Source organism: Leucopleurus acutus (genome assembly GCF_964270905.1).
Source record: "Leucopleurus acutus genome assembly, chromosome: 4".
Classification (NCBI taxonomy): domain Eukaryota; kingdom Metazoa; phylum Chordata; class Mammalia; order Artiodactyla; family Delphinidae; genus Leucopleurus; species Leucopleurus acutus.
The window spans coordinates 80,986,972-81,002,653 of record NC_139146.1 but is presented as its reverse complement, the minus strand read 5'-3'; the positions used below and the strand labels follow the sequence as shown (position 1 = coordinate 81,002,653).

The 15,682-nt window shown below is 36.0% G+C and overlaps 1 protein-coding gene across 10 annotated transcripts in view; it reads right to left on the bottom strand.

The window, feature by feature from the left end:
• The window catches only part of ADGRL3 (adhesion G protein-coupled receptor L3), an 860,202-nt gene that overhangs the window by 108,116 nt on the left and 736,404 nt on the right, over positions 1-15,682 (bottom strand). For all 10 annotated transcript variants that reach the window (XM_082838915.1, XM_082838914.1, XM_082838913.1 and 7 more), the window contains 2 exons: positions 12,903-13,111; positions 12,032-12,208 (listed from right to left, as the gene is read on the bottom strand). In XM_082838915.1, the coding sequence (XP_082695041.1) occupies positions 12,032-12,208; positions 12,903-13,111 (386 nt within the window). The remainder of the gene's footprint in view (positions 1-12,031; positions 12,209-12,902; positions 13,112-15,682) is intronic.

Genomic DNA, 15,682 nt, shown 5'->3' with positions numbered 1-15,682 from the left:
TGGAAACCATGATTTGCAGTTCCTAGTAGAGAATCAGACATTGTTGTATTATTCTGAGTGATGAAACTTAAGTATGCAAATTCAGGGCCTTGTGATGCTAAATTTCTCTTTGATTTTGGATTAACTGTTGTGCTTTGTACCAAGATTCTGCTAAATTAATTTTTAACATTGTTACTATTGTGACTGTTTTCTAAGAGTTCATTGATGAAACTGAGAACAATATAATATAATAACATGACAATACTGAAAAGGAATGCTAAACAACTGTGTTATTTTAAAGATACAGGGAAGGATACATGAAGTTAGATTAGAGAGATAACCAAAACAAAGCATACTACACAAAATGTGGAAATGAATTTGGGGCCAGGCACAAGAAGACTGTGAATGTGCGTATGGAAGCTGAATCTCACAAATCTAGGATAAGACAGGCAAGTTTTTGTAGGATAAAAAGTGGGGTTTTTTGTTTTATGTTTTTTTTAAACCTCTCCTCAAAAGGTACCAATGTTCAGTTGAAATTAATGGTAGTGGAGTAAGCCTGAGTATTCCAAAAGAATAAACATGTATTATTGCTTTCTTCCCTTTATTTGTCTTTGCACCTGAGTAAAGTTACTTTTCCTGATTCAGAGGTTGCAACTGAAATGTCCTGTGGGTAAACAAAAGGAGAAATTTTGATAACCAATGTTTTGCTTCCTTACAGTGTAGAGCTGATTCTGTCAGATCATGCTTTCTAAAGTATATAGAGTGAAGTGTTGGATCATAGCAACAAAATAATGTTTCCCCCAGCTCTTATGCATTTTGATTTGAAAAATGGAATTTCAAATTGTCTTCTTGATTTCCATAAAGGTTTTGATTAAACTTCAGAAGACATGAAACAAAAGACTGTTGATAACCTTGCCCATATATAAACTAGACTTTGCTCATCTATCTGCATATTTGATGGACAGTGCAAATATAAATTTTGGAAAATGCCATTCAGCCTATAAACTTCTTAGAAAAGAAAATGAACAGTTCTTACCCACTAAATGTGCTGTACACCTTGTAGACAAGGCTGCTAGAAAGGAAGGTGATGTGCTTACCTGCGATAATGAGGTTTCATAATGAAATTATTTGGTCAATTTTCAGTTTCTTCAAAATGTGTAGAAGTACTTAATGAGCCTTTTAACTTTCTAGAAATGGAAGGAGATAGTCTCCTGAGACATGTGCCTTCAAGATGGCTATTACAGGGGCTGGCCATAGACAAGATGTTAAAATACTGACCTGTAAAATCATATGTCCAAAGTGTGGGACAAGAAAAATGTCTTTCTCTAACTTTGAAATATATGACAGATGAGAATGGAGAAAAATATTACAATAAGACACATTTATATGTTTCTCTAAAACTGTTTGATGAGCTCTGAAGAGGCTATAGGGAACCTGGAAAAAGATGAACTTATTCTACCCAAGTTGCATGGACTTCTGCATAGGTTAGAACAAAAAAATCATTACAGTGAAAAACATGATTTATTTTGGGGATTTAAGACTGTTTCCAAAATAAAATGTCATCAGAAAAGGACAGTCATGTTAACAGGACTTTATCATTTCTTTATTAAAACTTTAACTTGCTTGGGATCCAGTCTTTACTTCATAAAGTACAACTATTTCAGTGCTCTAAAACCATTATCCCTGATAGTGTTTAAGCTTATGCTGACATCCAATGTGCTTGGAAATGTTTATATATCATGAACATTTTGGACATGGACAGCTCATATGATGAATTCACAGATGCAAAAGAACAAATTGACAAACAGCTGGTTTACCAAAACAAGCCTGTACATACAAAGTGGATGGGCATTTCTGGAGATCTGGGAACTAATTGCCACAAGTCTAAAAAGCTACAAAGTAAAGCTATTAATTAAAATCCTAAGTACTCCATGCTGAACACTTTTGTTGAGAAGATATTTATTTTGATGTCATCTATTGGATTGACACCAGGAATAAATGTAATATGGGTTTGATAAAATCAGAACTTCAGGTCCAAGTGAATTTTACTTTTCACTATATTCAGTTTTAACTTTATTTAAAAAAATGAAAAATACACATAGAAAAAACATATCATAGTTATTTTTATTAAATATAGGTCATATCTGTTTAATTACTTTGTTGTACTAACTTATTTAATTCTCACATTTATAAAATGTGTGATAATATAGCCTGAAATTTTAAATATTCAATAGAGACTTTTGCTGTATCAGAGGATGGAAAGAAGCATTTTAAAAATATTGTTATAGGTATTCACGCTATTAGCACTACTATTAATTAGCATTAAATACTTCTAATTATCACTTTTATGTAGTAATAACACATAGGTGCATAATTACTTATTGCATGTTAAGTATATTTTTTGATCTGGTAGTGCTGTTTCCTGGTTGGCTCTCTAAAAGGTTGATCACCCTAACTGATGGCCAAATACTCCATGCTCTTAACAATACTGCTAACAGTGGGGAGGACCACAGATCCTCTCCTATATTTCTTTTGAAGACTCAATTGTACTAAGCCCCTTAGAACTAAACAGAGGTAGGGTTCACGGGTGAAAATTTCTTGATTATCCTTTAAATACAATGATTAAATCCAGTGGTTTTGTTAAAACAAAGTTTGCTGGGGATCATTCAGCAAATTTCCTGATTCTCAGACAAAATGGATGACTTCGTTCAAGATTGTTTTCATTAAAACACATACACACACACACACACAATTTTTGAAAGTACTTCTTAAAGGGTTAGGTGAAATGGAATGGGATAGAGGAGCTGAAGTATAAATGAAGGGAAACCATAGAAATGCCAGACTTGAATTACTCAGATATGTTTACTATTTTTATTTACTTGTAATTTTTTCTTTTTTTTTTTTTTCGGTACGCGGGCCTCTCACTGTTGTGGCCTCTCCCGTTGTGGAGCACAGGCCCTGGACGCGCAGGTTCAGTGGCCATGGCTCACGGGCCCAGCCGCTCCGCAGCATGTGGGATCTTCCCGGACCGGGGCACGAACCCGTGTCCCCTGCATCGGCAGGCGGACTCTCAACCACTGCACCACCAGGGAAGCCCCTATTATTAGTATTTAAATATCATTCTTCTCATAGAGCCATTTTCTTTGGCATGTAAGGAAAGATAAATTTACCACAATGAGAAAGAAAAGTTTTAAAATAGACAAATAGAATTAGGCTTAACAGAGAAAGTAAGTTTGCATAACTACATTATAAAAACCAAATAAATAGAAAGTACACCAAGCCAAAAACATCTGATAAAATTTGGTAGATTCATCCTGACATTGGATGCCTACAGTGTGTCAGGTACTGAATAAAACAGAATGGAAATATAAATATATACACACGTACACACACACATATATCTCATTTTTACTTCATTATTCATATTCATGTGGTTTTCTTAGCTATACCAAATTCAGGAAAAAGAAAAAGGGGATGATGCTTATTAGGCTTTCTTTTTTCCATTCTCATGAATAAGTTTATTGCATTTTAAACAGAGTAGGGGTCTTCCAAATAATAACCCTGGGGACAAATATCCCACAGGCCTCGAGTCAATAGCTTGAGCTAACATTAAATTTTACAGAATTAACAACTTAAAAGTTCCATGATTGGCTTTTTAAATCAGCAAGTAACCAACCATAGAAGATCTTTAAACCATAATACTTATGCTGTGAGGATACACAAAGGAAACTGGCAGTCCCCTGAATGGTCTATAACAAGGTAGGAAAAATGATTTAGTTCAGCCATATTTTTGTTCACATGCTCTGCTTTTAAAATCTTACACACAAGTTGACCTTACTGCCTATCTTAGAAAGCTATAAAACTATTCTGGAAAATCTAGCCTAATTCCTCTAGAGTTCAATAGTTCGCTAGCTTTATTACTTTATTTACTAGACACAGTAGAATGAAATAGGCAGGGAAAAAGAAAAACAATCACAGAAGAGTCTGAATGTTAAAAAGGTAAAATTTTACAACCCAGAGCAAATAGACTACAGTTAGTAAACATATCAACTAATTCTTACCAAGAACAGTATAAGCAATTAAGGATAGTTTTAGAATATTAGGATGGAGAAAGTTTTCATGCTTGCTTCTTTTGCTTGGCTGGTTGATTATACTTTCTCAAGCATGGGTAAATTGGGTGAGTAGAGCCAATATACTAAACAAATTTGACAATTTCATTGTGATAAAAAGAAGTTGTCACTGTGAACAGTGATGCAAAGCACTGGCCTAAATGTCTTTCTTTCAGGTACAGGTAGATGATTATCAGTTATTAGAAACTCAATTAACTATTTGGGTCTTGATAGTTAACTACTCCCAGGATCAAGAGCTCAAAGGTTTTGAGGACAGTTAAGCATATAGTGAATTAAAAAATTATAGTTTTGGGCTTCCCTGGTGGCGCAGTGGTTGAGAGTCCGCCTGCCGATGCAGGGGACGCGGGTTCGTGACCCGGTCCACGAAGATCCCACATGCTGCGGAGCAGCTGGGCCCGTGAGCCATGGCCGCTGAGCCTGCGCGTCCGGAGCCTGTGCTCCGCAACGGGAGAGGCCACAGCAGTGAGAGGCCCAAGCAAAAAAAATTATATTTTCAGAAAACTTTATAATTCTCAACATGATTTTAATAGATTTTGTTATTCAATCCCCCAAAATAATCCTGAGATAATGTTAGAAATAATTTTATTACTCTCCGTTAACTGATTAATAATGGGAACAGTGAGTCCAAATGATTTGCTAAAGATACAGGCGATTACCTAAAGAACTGGAATCAGGACCCTAAGCCTCCTAACTGTTCTTATTCCAGCTTCCCTGCAAATTATAAAATGGGAAAATAAATTATGATGACAATTCCTATTCTGGTTCTGTGGATCAAATGAGATAATGTATGTAGACACTAAAGAAATGATGTTAATTCCTCTATCATTGAACATGCTGGGGCTTTCTGAGAGTTAAGTCCTCACCAGATCTCTACTTTTTGCAATCTCCATAAACTTTATTACTTATATTTCTCACTAGAATTGCAGATGCATCTCCAGCTGCTATTTTTAGCCATGCTTATTTACTGAAGATGATAAAGAACCTGAAAATTGTAAAGGTAAGGATCTAGTGTGCATATGAGAAGATTGCAGGTCTCTTTCTGCTTAAAAATTCTACTACAACTCAGAAATAAAAACAATCAGAAGAAGAGTGTAATTAATACTCTCTTGAATATAAATTTTACTGAAAATATACAATTCAAAACCACAAAAATGCAGCCTTACTTCATGTTACTTCAAGCCTGTTGCTCTCATTTTGCTTAAAGTTATGTCATTTCATCTAGAGCATCTTCTCTGACCCCTCAAGGTCAAGTTAAGGCTTTTCCCCATGTGTTTCTACAGCACTCTCTACCACAACGATAAGACATTTCTTGTAAGATACAGATTATGCTGATTACTTATCTGTATTACTAATCAGATCATAAACTTTGCCTGTCACAAAGACAGTATTTAACTATTTGAGGAACAAGTAAAGGGTAGACTTAACAGATTACAATGAAAGAACCTGAGATTAATAAAACAAACTTTCCAGATATGTTTCCACATGTTCCTCTTAATTACAAAAACTTCAATGTTCCTGTACAATGTAACTTTAACAAAATGATCAAACTTAGTAACTCCAATAAGGGGCTTCCTGATACAATGGGAAGGATACTGCATCTCCTACAGGGTATTTTTGCCAAAAATGTTTAACCTGGATCTAATTATGAGAAAACAATCAGAAAGATTGAGATTGTGAAACATTCTACAGGACAAATGGCCTGGACTCTGGACTCTGCAGTGTCATTTTCATGAAAGACAAAAACAGGCAGGGATACTTCTAAAGAAGAGCAAAGGAATGTCACAACTAAAGGTACTGTGATCTTTGATCAGGCCCTAAGTGGAAATACAATGGCTGTAAAGGACATTATCAGGATAATTAGAAAATCTGTGTATGAATTATACAGTAGATGATAATACTTAGTCAAAGTTAAATTTCTTCTGTGTTTTAATGGTAGAGCATGTTCTTGGAACCTATTTGCTGGAAGATTTAGGAATTAAATATTATAAAATCAGCAATTTACTTCCAAAGAGTCAAATAATACAGCAAAATATATATGCATGTACATACACATAAGAGTGACAGTCAAATGTGTCAAAATTTAAATATGAATTCAGAAAAAGGGGTATATGAGTGTTTATTGTAATACTCTTTCAACTTTTCTATAAAAGTTCTATAAAAAGAGTGGAGAAAATAAGTAATAAAATAATTTTTCTTTCCACTCCAGCTACACTGTTCTTGCAGTTATCAGAATCACAGAATCACCCCTGCTTCAGGTTCTTGTTCTTGTTTCATCTGCCTGGAAGAGTCTTTCCCCAGATGATCTGCAAAACTGATTCTCAGTTCTTTCAGGTCTCTGCTCCTAACACTGAGCTTGGGTCCAGTGGAGGAGGCAGAAAATAAAACAGCAAATAAATAATTTCAGATTTTAATAAATCTAGGAAGGAAACATATCATTATAAAACTGTTTGATGAGAAGGTCCAAGAATAGTTCTTGGTTCTAAGAGGTTGTCAATTTTTTTGATAGAGTTAATATTTAAGATAATATAATAAAATCTTACATTTTTGATCATTTTTGAAACCATTTTGTTTTCATGGAATTTTACATATTTGGAGGGTATTCAACTTGTGAGTTGTCTAGGTTTTTTTTTCCTCTAAATAAATACATTGTTTAAAGTACTATGTAATATTTATGATTTTTAATCTCTACCTTCACCTCAATCCCACTGCACTATAGATGGCAAAATACATAAAAATTTGGGAATGGAAGTGTACAACCTTTAGCATCATACATTAAACATTTTATTTTTCACTAATAAAATCATTTTTTAAACTCTTAAATTAACTTTTCTTTTGAACTTTAAAAAAGTAAAAATACTTTTTTGAAAAGCAAGTACTTTTCTTCATATGCAACTGCAGAACCTTACAGTGTATTTTCTTCTAACCTAGAAAAAGTGTAGTTATAAAATATTTGACACAGAATCCATGGTATGAAGTTAAAAATTTCCAAATTGTCATTGTTTTAAATCAATACTAAATTTAAAAAGAAACACAATGATTTTAAATAGCAAAATAATGCCTATACTTGGACTGGGGTAAAGTTGGGGTAGGGGCAATAGGATATACTAAGCTCAAAAGAAAAGAGAGGGAGAAAGAGAGAGATGCAAGCATCTAACTAAGGAAAGTGAAGCCTTTTAAAGATAATAAAAATCAATGTCAAGTTGAACTGACAGAAATGAGTAGTGAGACTTTTTTTTATTATCCCCAAAGAATTACAATTTGGGTAGAGGAAAAAGCTATAGGTGATATAAATTGTCAGACCATTTTCTAAAGCATTTGTTACTGTGCTCTACAAAACCATAGTAGAAATGTTAATTAGTCAATTAGTTTGAAACTTATGATCCTGCAAACTAAAATACCCCTCCCACAAAGAGTGTTCACAAAGAGAATCACTGGTATGAGAAGAGACAGACATTTGAATTTAATGTATTCAACACTCTACTGAACAACAGACAAATAAACCTGCAGGTGATTCCAATAATGGAAAAGTTTTTAAAATGCCATGCATACTACCACAGTTTGATATAAAATTATATAACTTTCCATAATTATTACTTTTGTATCTAAAAGAGAAGACAACCAAATGTTTCCTTAGACAAGAGAAGTAGAGAAAACTCGAAAGTAGTTAGTCAGCTGTGTTCCAGAAACTGAGCAGGACCCTGTGGGGCTCCTAGGCACAAAATTCTTTCTGTGCCCCCCATTTCTTGTTTGTAGGAAATAGGCTTCATTCAACCTTCATGACATTCCCCTGAGTTCCAAAGGGCAGGTTCAAACAGTTGCTAATCAGGGAAGGGAGGGGATGCAGAGACAAGGGAGAAGCAGTCAAGAAACAATAGGGCCGCCTTGGGGCAGGATCCTGGTTCCTCCTCAAGAGATACATATAACAATATCTTTGAGCTCTTCTGTAGAACCAGCCTCCACCCCCCCTGCCAAATGGAGGATGTTAACTACTTGATGAAGCATTCTTCATTGCAGAGAGAAGGTCATAGTTCGATAACCTGCAGAACCACAGAAGCCTATCACAAGACCACCGGACCCAAATGATTTCTGGATTGAAGGAATGCAAGGCCCTGCATGCACACTGATCCTTATCAGCAACACTGCCCCTTGAACCATTACTATAAGACTCCTTACAACCCCACCCCCAGGTGGGGACACACACTTTTGAGGGCATTAGTCCACTGTGGGCCCCTATCCCTGGCAAAAGAATAAAGCTATTCCTTTCTACTTCACCCAAAACTTAGTCTCCGAAGTTCAACTAGGTGCCTGTGCACTGAGGCCGGGTTTTGGCAACACTGCCACCTTGGGGCATTCCTTTCCTTCTTTTATCTGCTCAAATTGACCTATGAAATTGACCTCAGATTGACCTCAGAGCTATGAAACCTCTCTGAGCACCCCATTCAAAAACCAGCCTGAATACTTCTCTCCATTGATCAAGTATAAATTGACTGAGGCCAGGGACGTGTTTTGCCTTATTTCCCACAGTATTTTGTGGGAGTGGGATAATCTGAAATTTTAAAAGGGTGGACAGGGAAAGCCTCTTTGAGAAGGTTACACTGGAACAAAGACTTGAAGGAGATGAGAAAGCTGACCTTGTGGCTATCTGAGGGGGTGAAGGGTAGGAGAAGGGAAACTTTAAGTCTAACCTGAGCAAGCCTGATGCGTTTGTGGAAAGGCAAGGAAGCCAAGTGAGCAAGGGGAAGAGTAGTAGGAGAGTAGGTCAAGAGTTGCTAAAGGGGTCAGGATTTGGGACTTTGCTTTTATTGAGATAAGAAGTTATTCAGGTTGGATCAAAGGTGTGAAGTACTTGATCTGCATTTTAAAGGGATTACATTATGGCTTTTTGAGAATAAATCAGAAGAGAGACTCACATTTTAAGAGTATCCCTCTGGCAATTACGCTGAGAATAAATTTAAGAAGGACAAGAAATAAAGCAAGGAGACCAATTAAAGGGCTGTAACAAAACAGCAGAGGAGGGCTTCCCTGGTGGCACAGTGGTTGAGAGTCCGCCTGCTGATGCAGGGGACACGGGTTCGTGCCCCGGTCCAGAAAGATCCCACATGCCACGGAGCGGCTGGGCCTGAGAGCCATGGCCGCTGAGCCTGCACGTCCGGAGCCTGTGCTCCGCAACGGGAGAGGCCACAACAGTGAGAGGCCCGCGTACCGCAAAAAAAAAAAAAGAAAAAAAAAACAAAAAACAGCAGAGGAGAGAGGATAAGGGCTGGAATCCAGGTGGTAGCAATGAAGATGCTAAATCTGGCAGGATATGCTCATGAGATTGGGTGTGCAGTGTGAGTGAAAAGAAACAAATCAAAGATGGTGTATGGTTTAGGGCTGGAGCACCTGGAAGAACAGAGTAACCATGTACTAAGAAGGAAAGGACAGATGGGAAAACACCAAAAGTGTAGTTCTAGGATTGTGACCCTTATTAGAAATCTAGGTGGATATATCAAGTTAACTGTTGAATCTAGGAGTCTGGAGTTCAGAAATAGAGATAGAAGTCTGGGAATCATGAGATGATGTTTACCGCCATATGGACATATGAGATCAACTACAGAGAAAGAATGGATAGTGCCTAGACTACATCTAGGATTACGCTCCGGGTCAGAGCAACAAGAGGCTGTGGAGATGAGGAACGAGTAAAGGAAGCTAAAAAGGACCAGCTGCTGAGGAAGGAAAGAAGCAAGAGAGGATGGTGTACCCAAAGCAAAGTGAAGAAAATCTTCCAAGAATGTGCTTGATACAATTCTCCACAGGTTACCTTACTAAATTCATCCTACTCATCCTTCAGAGAAGGTCACTTTTTTGATAAGCCCTCTCTGACCAGTCCTGCTTTAGATAGACGATCCCCCTCTGTGTCCCTAAATCACAGCGTGGGCCTCAATTATAAGACTTATCACATTTATGACTGCAGCTCCACTTCTCTGCCCTTTCTTTCCCCTCAGAAATGCAAGTTCCATGAGGGCCAGAAGCTTCACCAGAACGCTGGAATCTAGTGATATCTCTGGCAAATCAGGAGGAAGTTACATTTATTGACAGCCTATGGTGTAGCAGGCAACATGTCAATACCTTTACTCAGGTGTTTGAAAATTGTTAGTAAAAAAAAATGAAGGAAGTACTGAATGAATAGCAGAGGTAACAGATGATACAAAAGGCAACTCAGTACACAGGTAGAACCCTGGAGTGAAGACCCATGCATCAGGGCACCACAGCTTAATAGCAATAGCAACAAGACTACTCAGCTAATCCTTCTTGCTCTCATCAAGCAAAAGTTTTGAATATAATTTTGTTTCCTTTATAGATTTTCCTGTGGAGTTAGGAAGTGATAACTAGCAAGCACAAATATCTGTTCTAACTGGCTGTTGCATATCTCACTGTGCATGAATAAATTAGCATACATTTTTAGACATTAGTCTAATGTAAATTTGGTTGGTTTGTTTCCTTTTGGACTTCCAGGGATGATCATTCTGCTTGTTTTTTGTTTTTCAAGTGCCAAAATCATGTTGTGTGATCAAGATGGGAATGACCCAGGCAACTGCAAGAGACTGTGATACAAGAAACCCAGGGCATGCTTACTGTATGACTGACTGTCAAAGGAAAATATTGATTTCCATCTATTTTTATCTCTTGTTGACACACAGTAATGGTCACAGTCAAGATTCTTGCATGGACTGGGTAGAGATTGTTATGCAATGAACTGAGCAAAAAATTATTTTTTGTGGTTGCTTGAAATATGATCCATTTTTCTGTTTGAATTTATTCCCTAAACTGAAAAGATAGAATCCTAGAGCCATACGAATACATTCCAGGTTTAAACCTAACATTTGTTAGTGTAGCCAATCTTACTAAGCTTGATCAATGCGTGAAGCTCTGACAAATTACGGTTTGTAGTACTTTAAAGATCAAACTTGACTGTGTTGACACAGCTAAGGTAATTTATTCCTAAGGTCCTGAGTGGGCTTGGATTTGGTCTCCCTCTAAGATACCTGCATCATCTCTAAGTTCAACAGAGTCAAAGAAAATTTTGGATGAAATTATTGGATAAATGGTATCAGGTGGATAAAACCTTTGCCATGGTTTTCATGTTTTAAAATGTATTGGACAGTGATACCTTCTCTATTTTTATTGACATCAGGAAGATGAGAATTCACAAGTATATAATTTCTTGTTACTAACCCATCTATCAATTTCTATAACCAAGCTAATAATCCCTTTGTATTTTTATGTCCTAAGTATATCCAGAATCTAAATCCTCTTCCTGCCTTCCAAGACCACCAGTCACCTGTCAAGAGACTGATGCAGCCAAGTTAGCCACGTTTCTGATTCTGGAAACAACCTATCATATAACCTAGATTTTTCTTTAGAATAGTGTCTTCTTGAATGGACAGAACGATTACATTATGTTAGAATTTGCCAGGCTCTATGTATTACAATGCTTTGTGTACTGTGTTTAACAGCTATTTTCCCAAGACTCATTTTGAGAGTATTTAATCCCACGCACGGCTCCTTAGTCTTCAGCCTACCAGATCCCAGCTTTCTAACCCTATCACACTGGCCTTTGGTGCTGGGGTCCTACCTTGCCCTGTTCATGAGGATATGGTTTGATATTTACTCACACAAAATAAAAGCAGGGAAGAACATGGGAAGTTTTCTTAGCAAAATTTTATTTTATAAGCAAATTTCAATTTTATGAACTATACTGATAATAGAAAAAAAGGGTTCTTTGACTCATCAATAGGATATGGGTTGAACAACAGAGAGTTCTTGAATAGAATTACTGTGAAAGTAGAAACACACTCAAGTTGGACATGGAGTTAGGACTTTTTACAGTTAATGTCTTAACTGTATGCTAAGCCATTTTTATTTTATGCTATGTATCTTACCTTAACTTCCACATGTGCCATCAGTACTGCAAAATTGGTTAGGTGGTTACAAGAGCATGTAGTATGTGTCTTATTTGTTGTCAGGAGCCGACAGCCTTGGGTTGACCAATAACCTGTCATTGTGCGCTTGGAATAGCTCCAAAATGAACAGTTAGGATTGAAGTTTTCCTCAGACTGCTACAGGAAAAAAACATCAACAAAGCCAATAACTACTTTTTGATCATGTAAGTTAGGTAGGCATTTTCTTTACATCTAACACAACTTCACACTATGTTTCAATTTTTGTGGAGAGGTCTACCAGAGTTTTCATATTAAGTGGGGCTTATCAATTCTAAGCAAATTTGAATATATGTTATTTATTCCCCCTGATTAGAGGTGAATTCATTTCTCAAAAGTAATATTGAAGGAATACTAGTATCATTGTCTCAGAATCACATCAATTAATTTATACTGCAAAGCAAAGAATTGCTCTATACAATGAACTTCTGATAGCATGGTTTTAAAAAAATCTTTGTTCAATTTACAATACAATCCTTGCATATACATAAAAATATATCTACACACAAAGACATAACTACTTGTAACATCAGTTGAGCTATGCTGAGTTCCACTGAACATATTGCTAGCTCTTTTTAATTATAGAGAAGCATTTATAAATCCATCTATGAATGTTGTTACCTTAAATATATACATATACAAGAATTATTCTCCTCCCTCATTTTGGAAAAAAATCACTAATCACTTTATAGACAATGAATTGCTATATGTCAAAAAATAGGGAAAAAGAAAAAGGAAATTAAGACACTTCATGCTCTTGTTATAACAAATATAGATAATGTGGACAAAAAACTTCACATGCCATTTTTTTTACCTTGATGTGTTTAACAGTGAACACCACAGGATCAGCCAAATAAACCTTATTACTGAATTCTTTGTTTATTGCTGCTGTAATAACTGGGGAATTGACGATAACAGAATGATTGGTGGACATAGCCTCTGTTCCCAACTTCATGCTGGCATTCTCCGTGGACAAATAAGGACCCAAGTTGTTATACAGGACAAATGCCACTCTGATCTCTCCTAAAATAAGTACATATAAATTGGGAAGAAACTGATTAGCTTGTACATCCCACTTAAATTAGAGAGTTCTAATTAGATTGTAATCAAATCTGTATAATATATATATATATTCACAACAAAATTCAAATATTCATTTCAACCAAAGTGCCAAGTCATTAATGAGGAAAGTCAAATGATACTGAAACAACTACGTATCAGTATTTTAAAAAAATATGAACCTCAATCCCTAACTTATTCCATACTCAGAACTTAATTCAAGATGGATCACAGTCCTAAATATAGAAATCAGAACCAGAGAGCCTCTGGAACAAAATATAGGATACCTTTGTGATCTTGGGAAGGCAAAGATGCCTTGGATAGGACTCAAAAAACACTAACCATAAAATAAAAAATGGTAAACTAAACTTTATCAAAATTGAAACTTTGTGCCTATCAAAATACAGCATTAAGAAAATGAATAGGCAAGCCACAAACTGGGAAATATATATACACATATGACTCAAATATATAAAGCATTTCTGCTACTCAACAGTAAAATTATAAATAACATACTAAAATGGAAAAAAGACATAAAAACACCCTTTAAAAATAGATATATAAAAAGCTAAATGGGACTTCCCTGGTGGCACATTGGTTAAGAATCTGCCTGCCATTGCAGGGGACATGGGTTCGAGCCCTGGTCTGGGAAGTTCCCACATGCTGTGGAGCAACTAAGCCTGTGCGCCACAACTACTGAGCCCGTGTGCCACAACTACTGAAGCCTGCACGCCTAGAGCCCATGCTCTGCAACGAGAGAAGCCACTGCAATGAGAAGCCCGCATGCTGCAATGAAGAGTAGTCCCTGCTAGCCACAACTAGAGAAAGCCCATGTGCAGCAACAAAGACCCCACACAGCCAAAAATAAGGATATAAATAAATAAATTTTTTAAAAAGCTAATAGACACATAAAAATTAACATCATTAGTAATTAGGGAAATAAAAATTAAAGTCATATTGAGATACCATTTCATACCCACTAGGATCTCTGAAATCCACACTATAAAATACTAGCCACACTAATGTTAGTAAAAATGTGGAACAAATGAAATTCTGCATACTACTGGTGAGAGTGTAATATGGTTCAACTACTTGGAAAAATGTTTGGCAATTTCTTACAAAGTTAAACATATATCTACCCTTCCTAGATACATGAAAATATATATCCACAAAGAAAAAATGTTGTATAAGAATGTTTATAACATCCTTATCCAAAACAGCTCCAAACTAGAAACAACTCAAAAATCTATCAATAGGAGAGTAAATAAATTATGGCTTATTAAAATAATAGAGTTACTATACATCAATAAAGAACAAACTAATGATAGATGGAGCATCATGACTGAATCACAAAAATATTATACTGAGATAAAGAATACAGACAGAAAGAGTACACACATACTGTATGATTCCAGTTACCTGAAGTCTAAGAACAGGTAAAATTTGTCTTTAGAAATAGTAATGAGAAGAAAGTAGTTCATCAGGTGGGGAGATGGGGTGAGAAGAGTGAAAAGAGGTATCAGGACATTTTCTGGGTAATACATGAGATTTTCATCTTAGTTTATGTGGTGTCACAGAAGAATGTACAACTGTCACATTCATCAAGCTAAACACAAGATATGTGCATTTTATTTTATGCAAATTACAACCAAAACAAAGCAAAGATTCAAAATCTTTACCTGTGGTTGCCAAGGGGGAGATGGTGTGAGGGAGGGATGGATTGGGAGTTTGGGATTAGCAGATGCAAACTATTATATATAGAATGGGTAAACAAGGTCCTAGTGTAGAGCCCAGGGAACTATATTCAATATCCTGTGATAAACCATAATGGAAAAGAATATAAAAAGAATGTATATTATGTATAACTGAATCACTTTGCTGTACAGGAGAAATTAACACAGTATTGTAAATCAACTATACTTCAATAAAATAAATTTTAAAAAAATCTTTGTCTTAAACTTCAATTATCATGCTCTTTTAAGATCACTATCTCCAAACCTCCTTCTATCTTATTTTTTTTCCCTTATGGTGATCTTTTACAAGTAATCCTCTGTAAAGTTAACCTTCTTTTAGGATGTTTTTAAAATTTTGTGTCATTTCCTTTCTTAAAATAAGTCAAGCCCTATGTTTTACTTCCAGTATAAATTCATTTTGGCGGATCCCCAAGAGACAGGAACTGCACTGACCACTGTGGTAACTAAGACGAGGAAGCCCCAGTCCTTATCCCTGAATCTTAGAGTCAAGTGGGAATAAAGACAATAAATTTTTTTTTCTCCATTTTTTTGAGGAGGAAGAGAGCTGTCTTGCTCTTGCTCTCATGGAGATCATCTCCTAGAGAAAGAGTCAGACAATAAGCAGGCAACTTAAAAATAATAATAATAAATAATAATATAATTTCATATAATGGTAAGTAAAAATGCTATGAAGAAGCGCTGGCAGAAAATGGCTAATGGGAAAATAGTGATTGGGAAAGAGTAGTCCACCTTCGAGGAGATAGGAAAAGCTTTCCTGAAGGGTTAAGATTTATAATGAGCA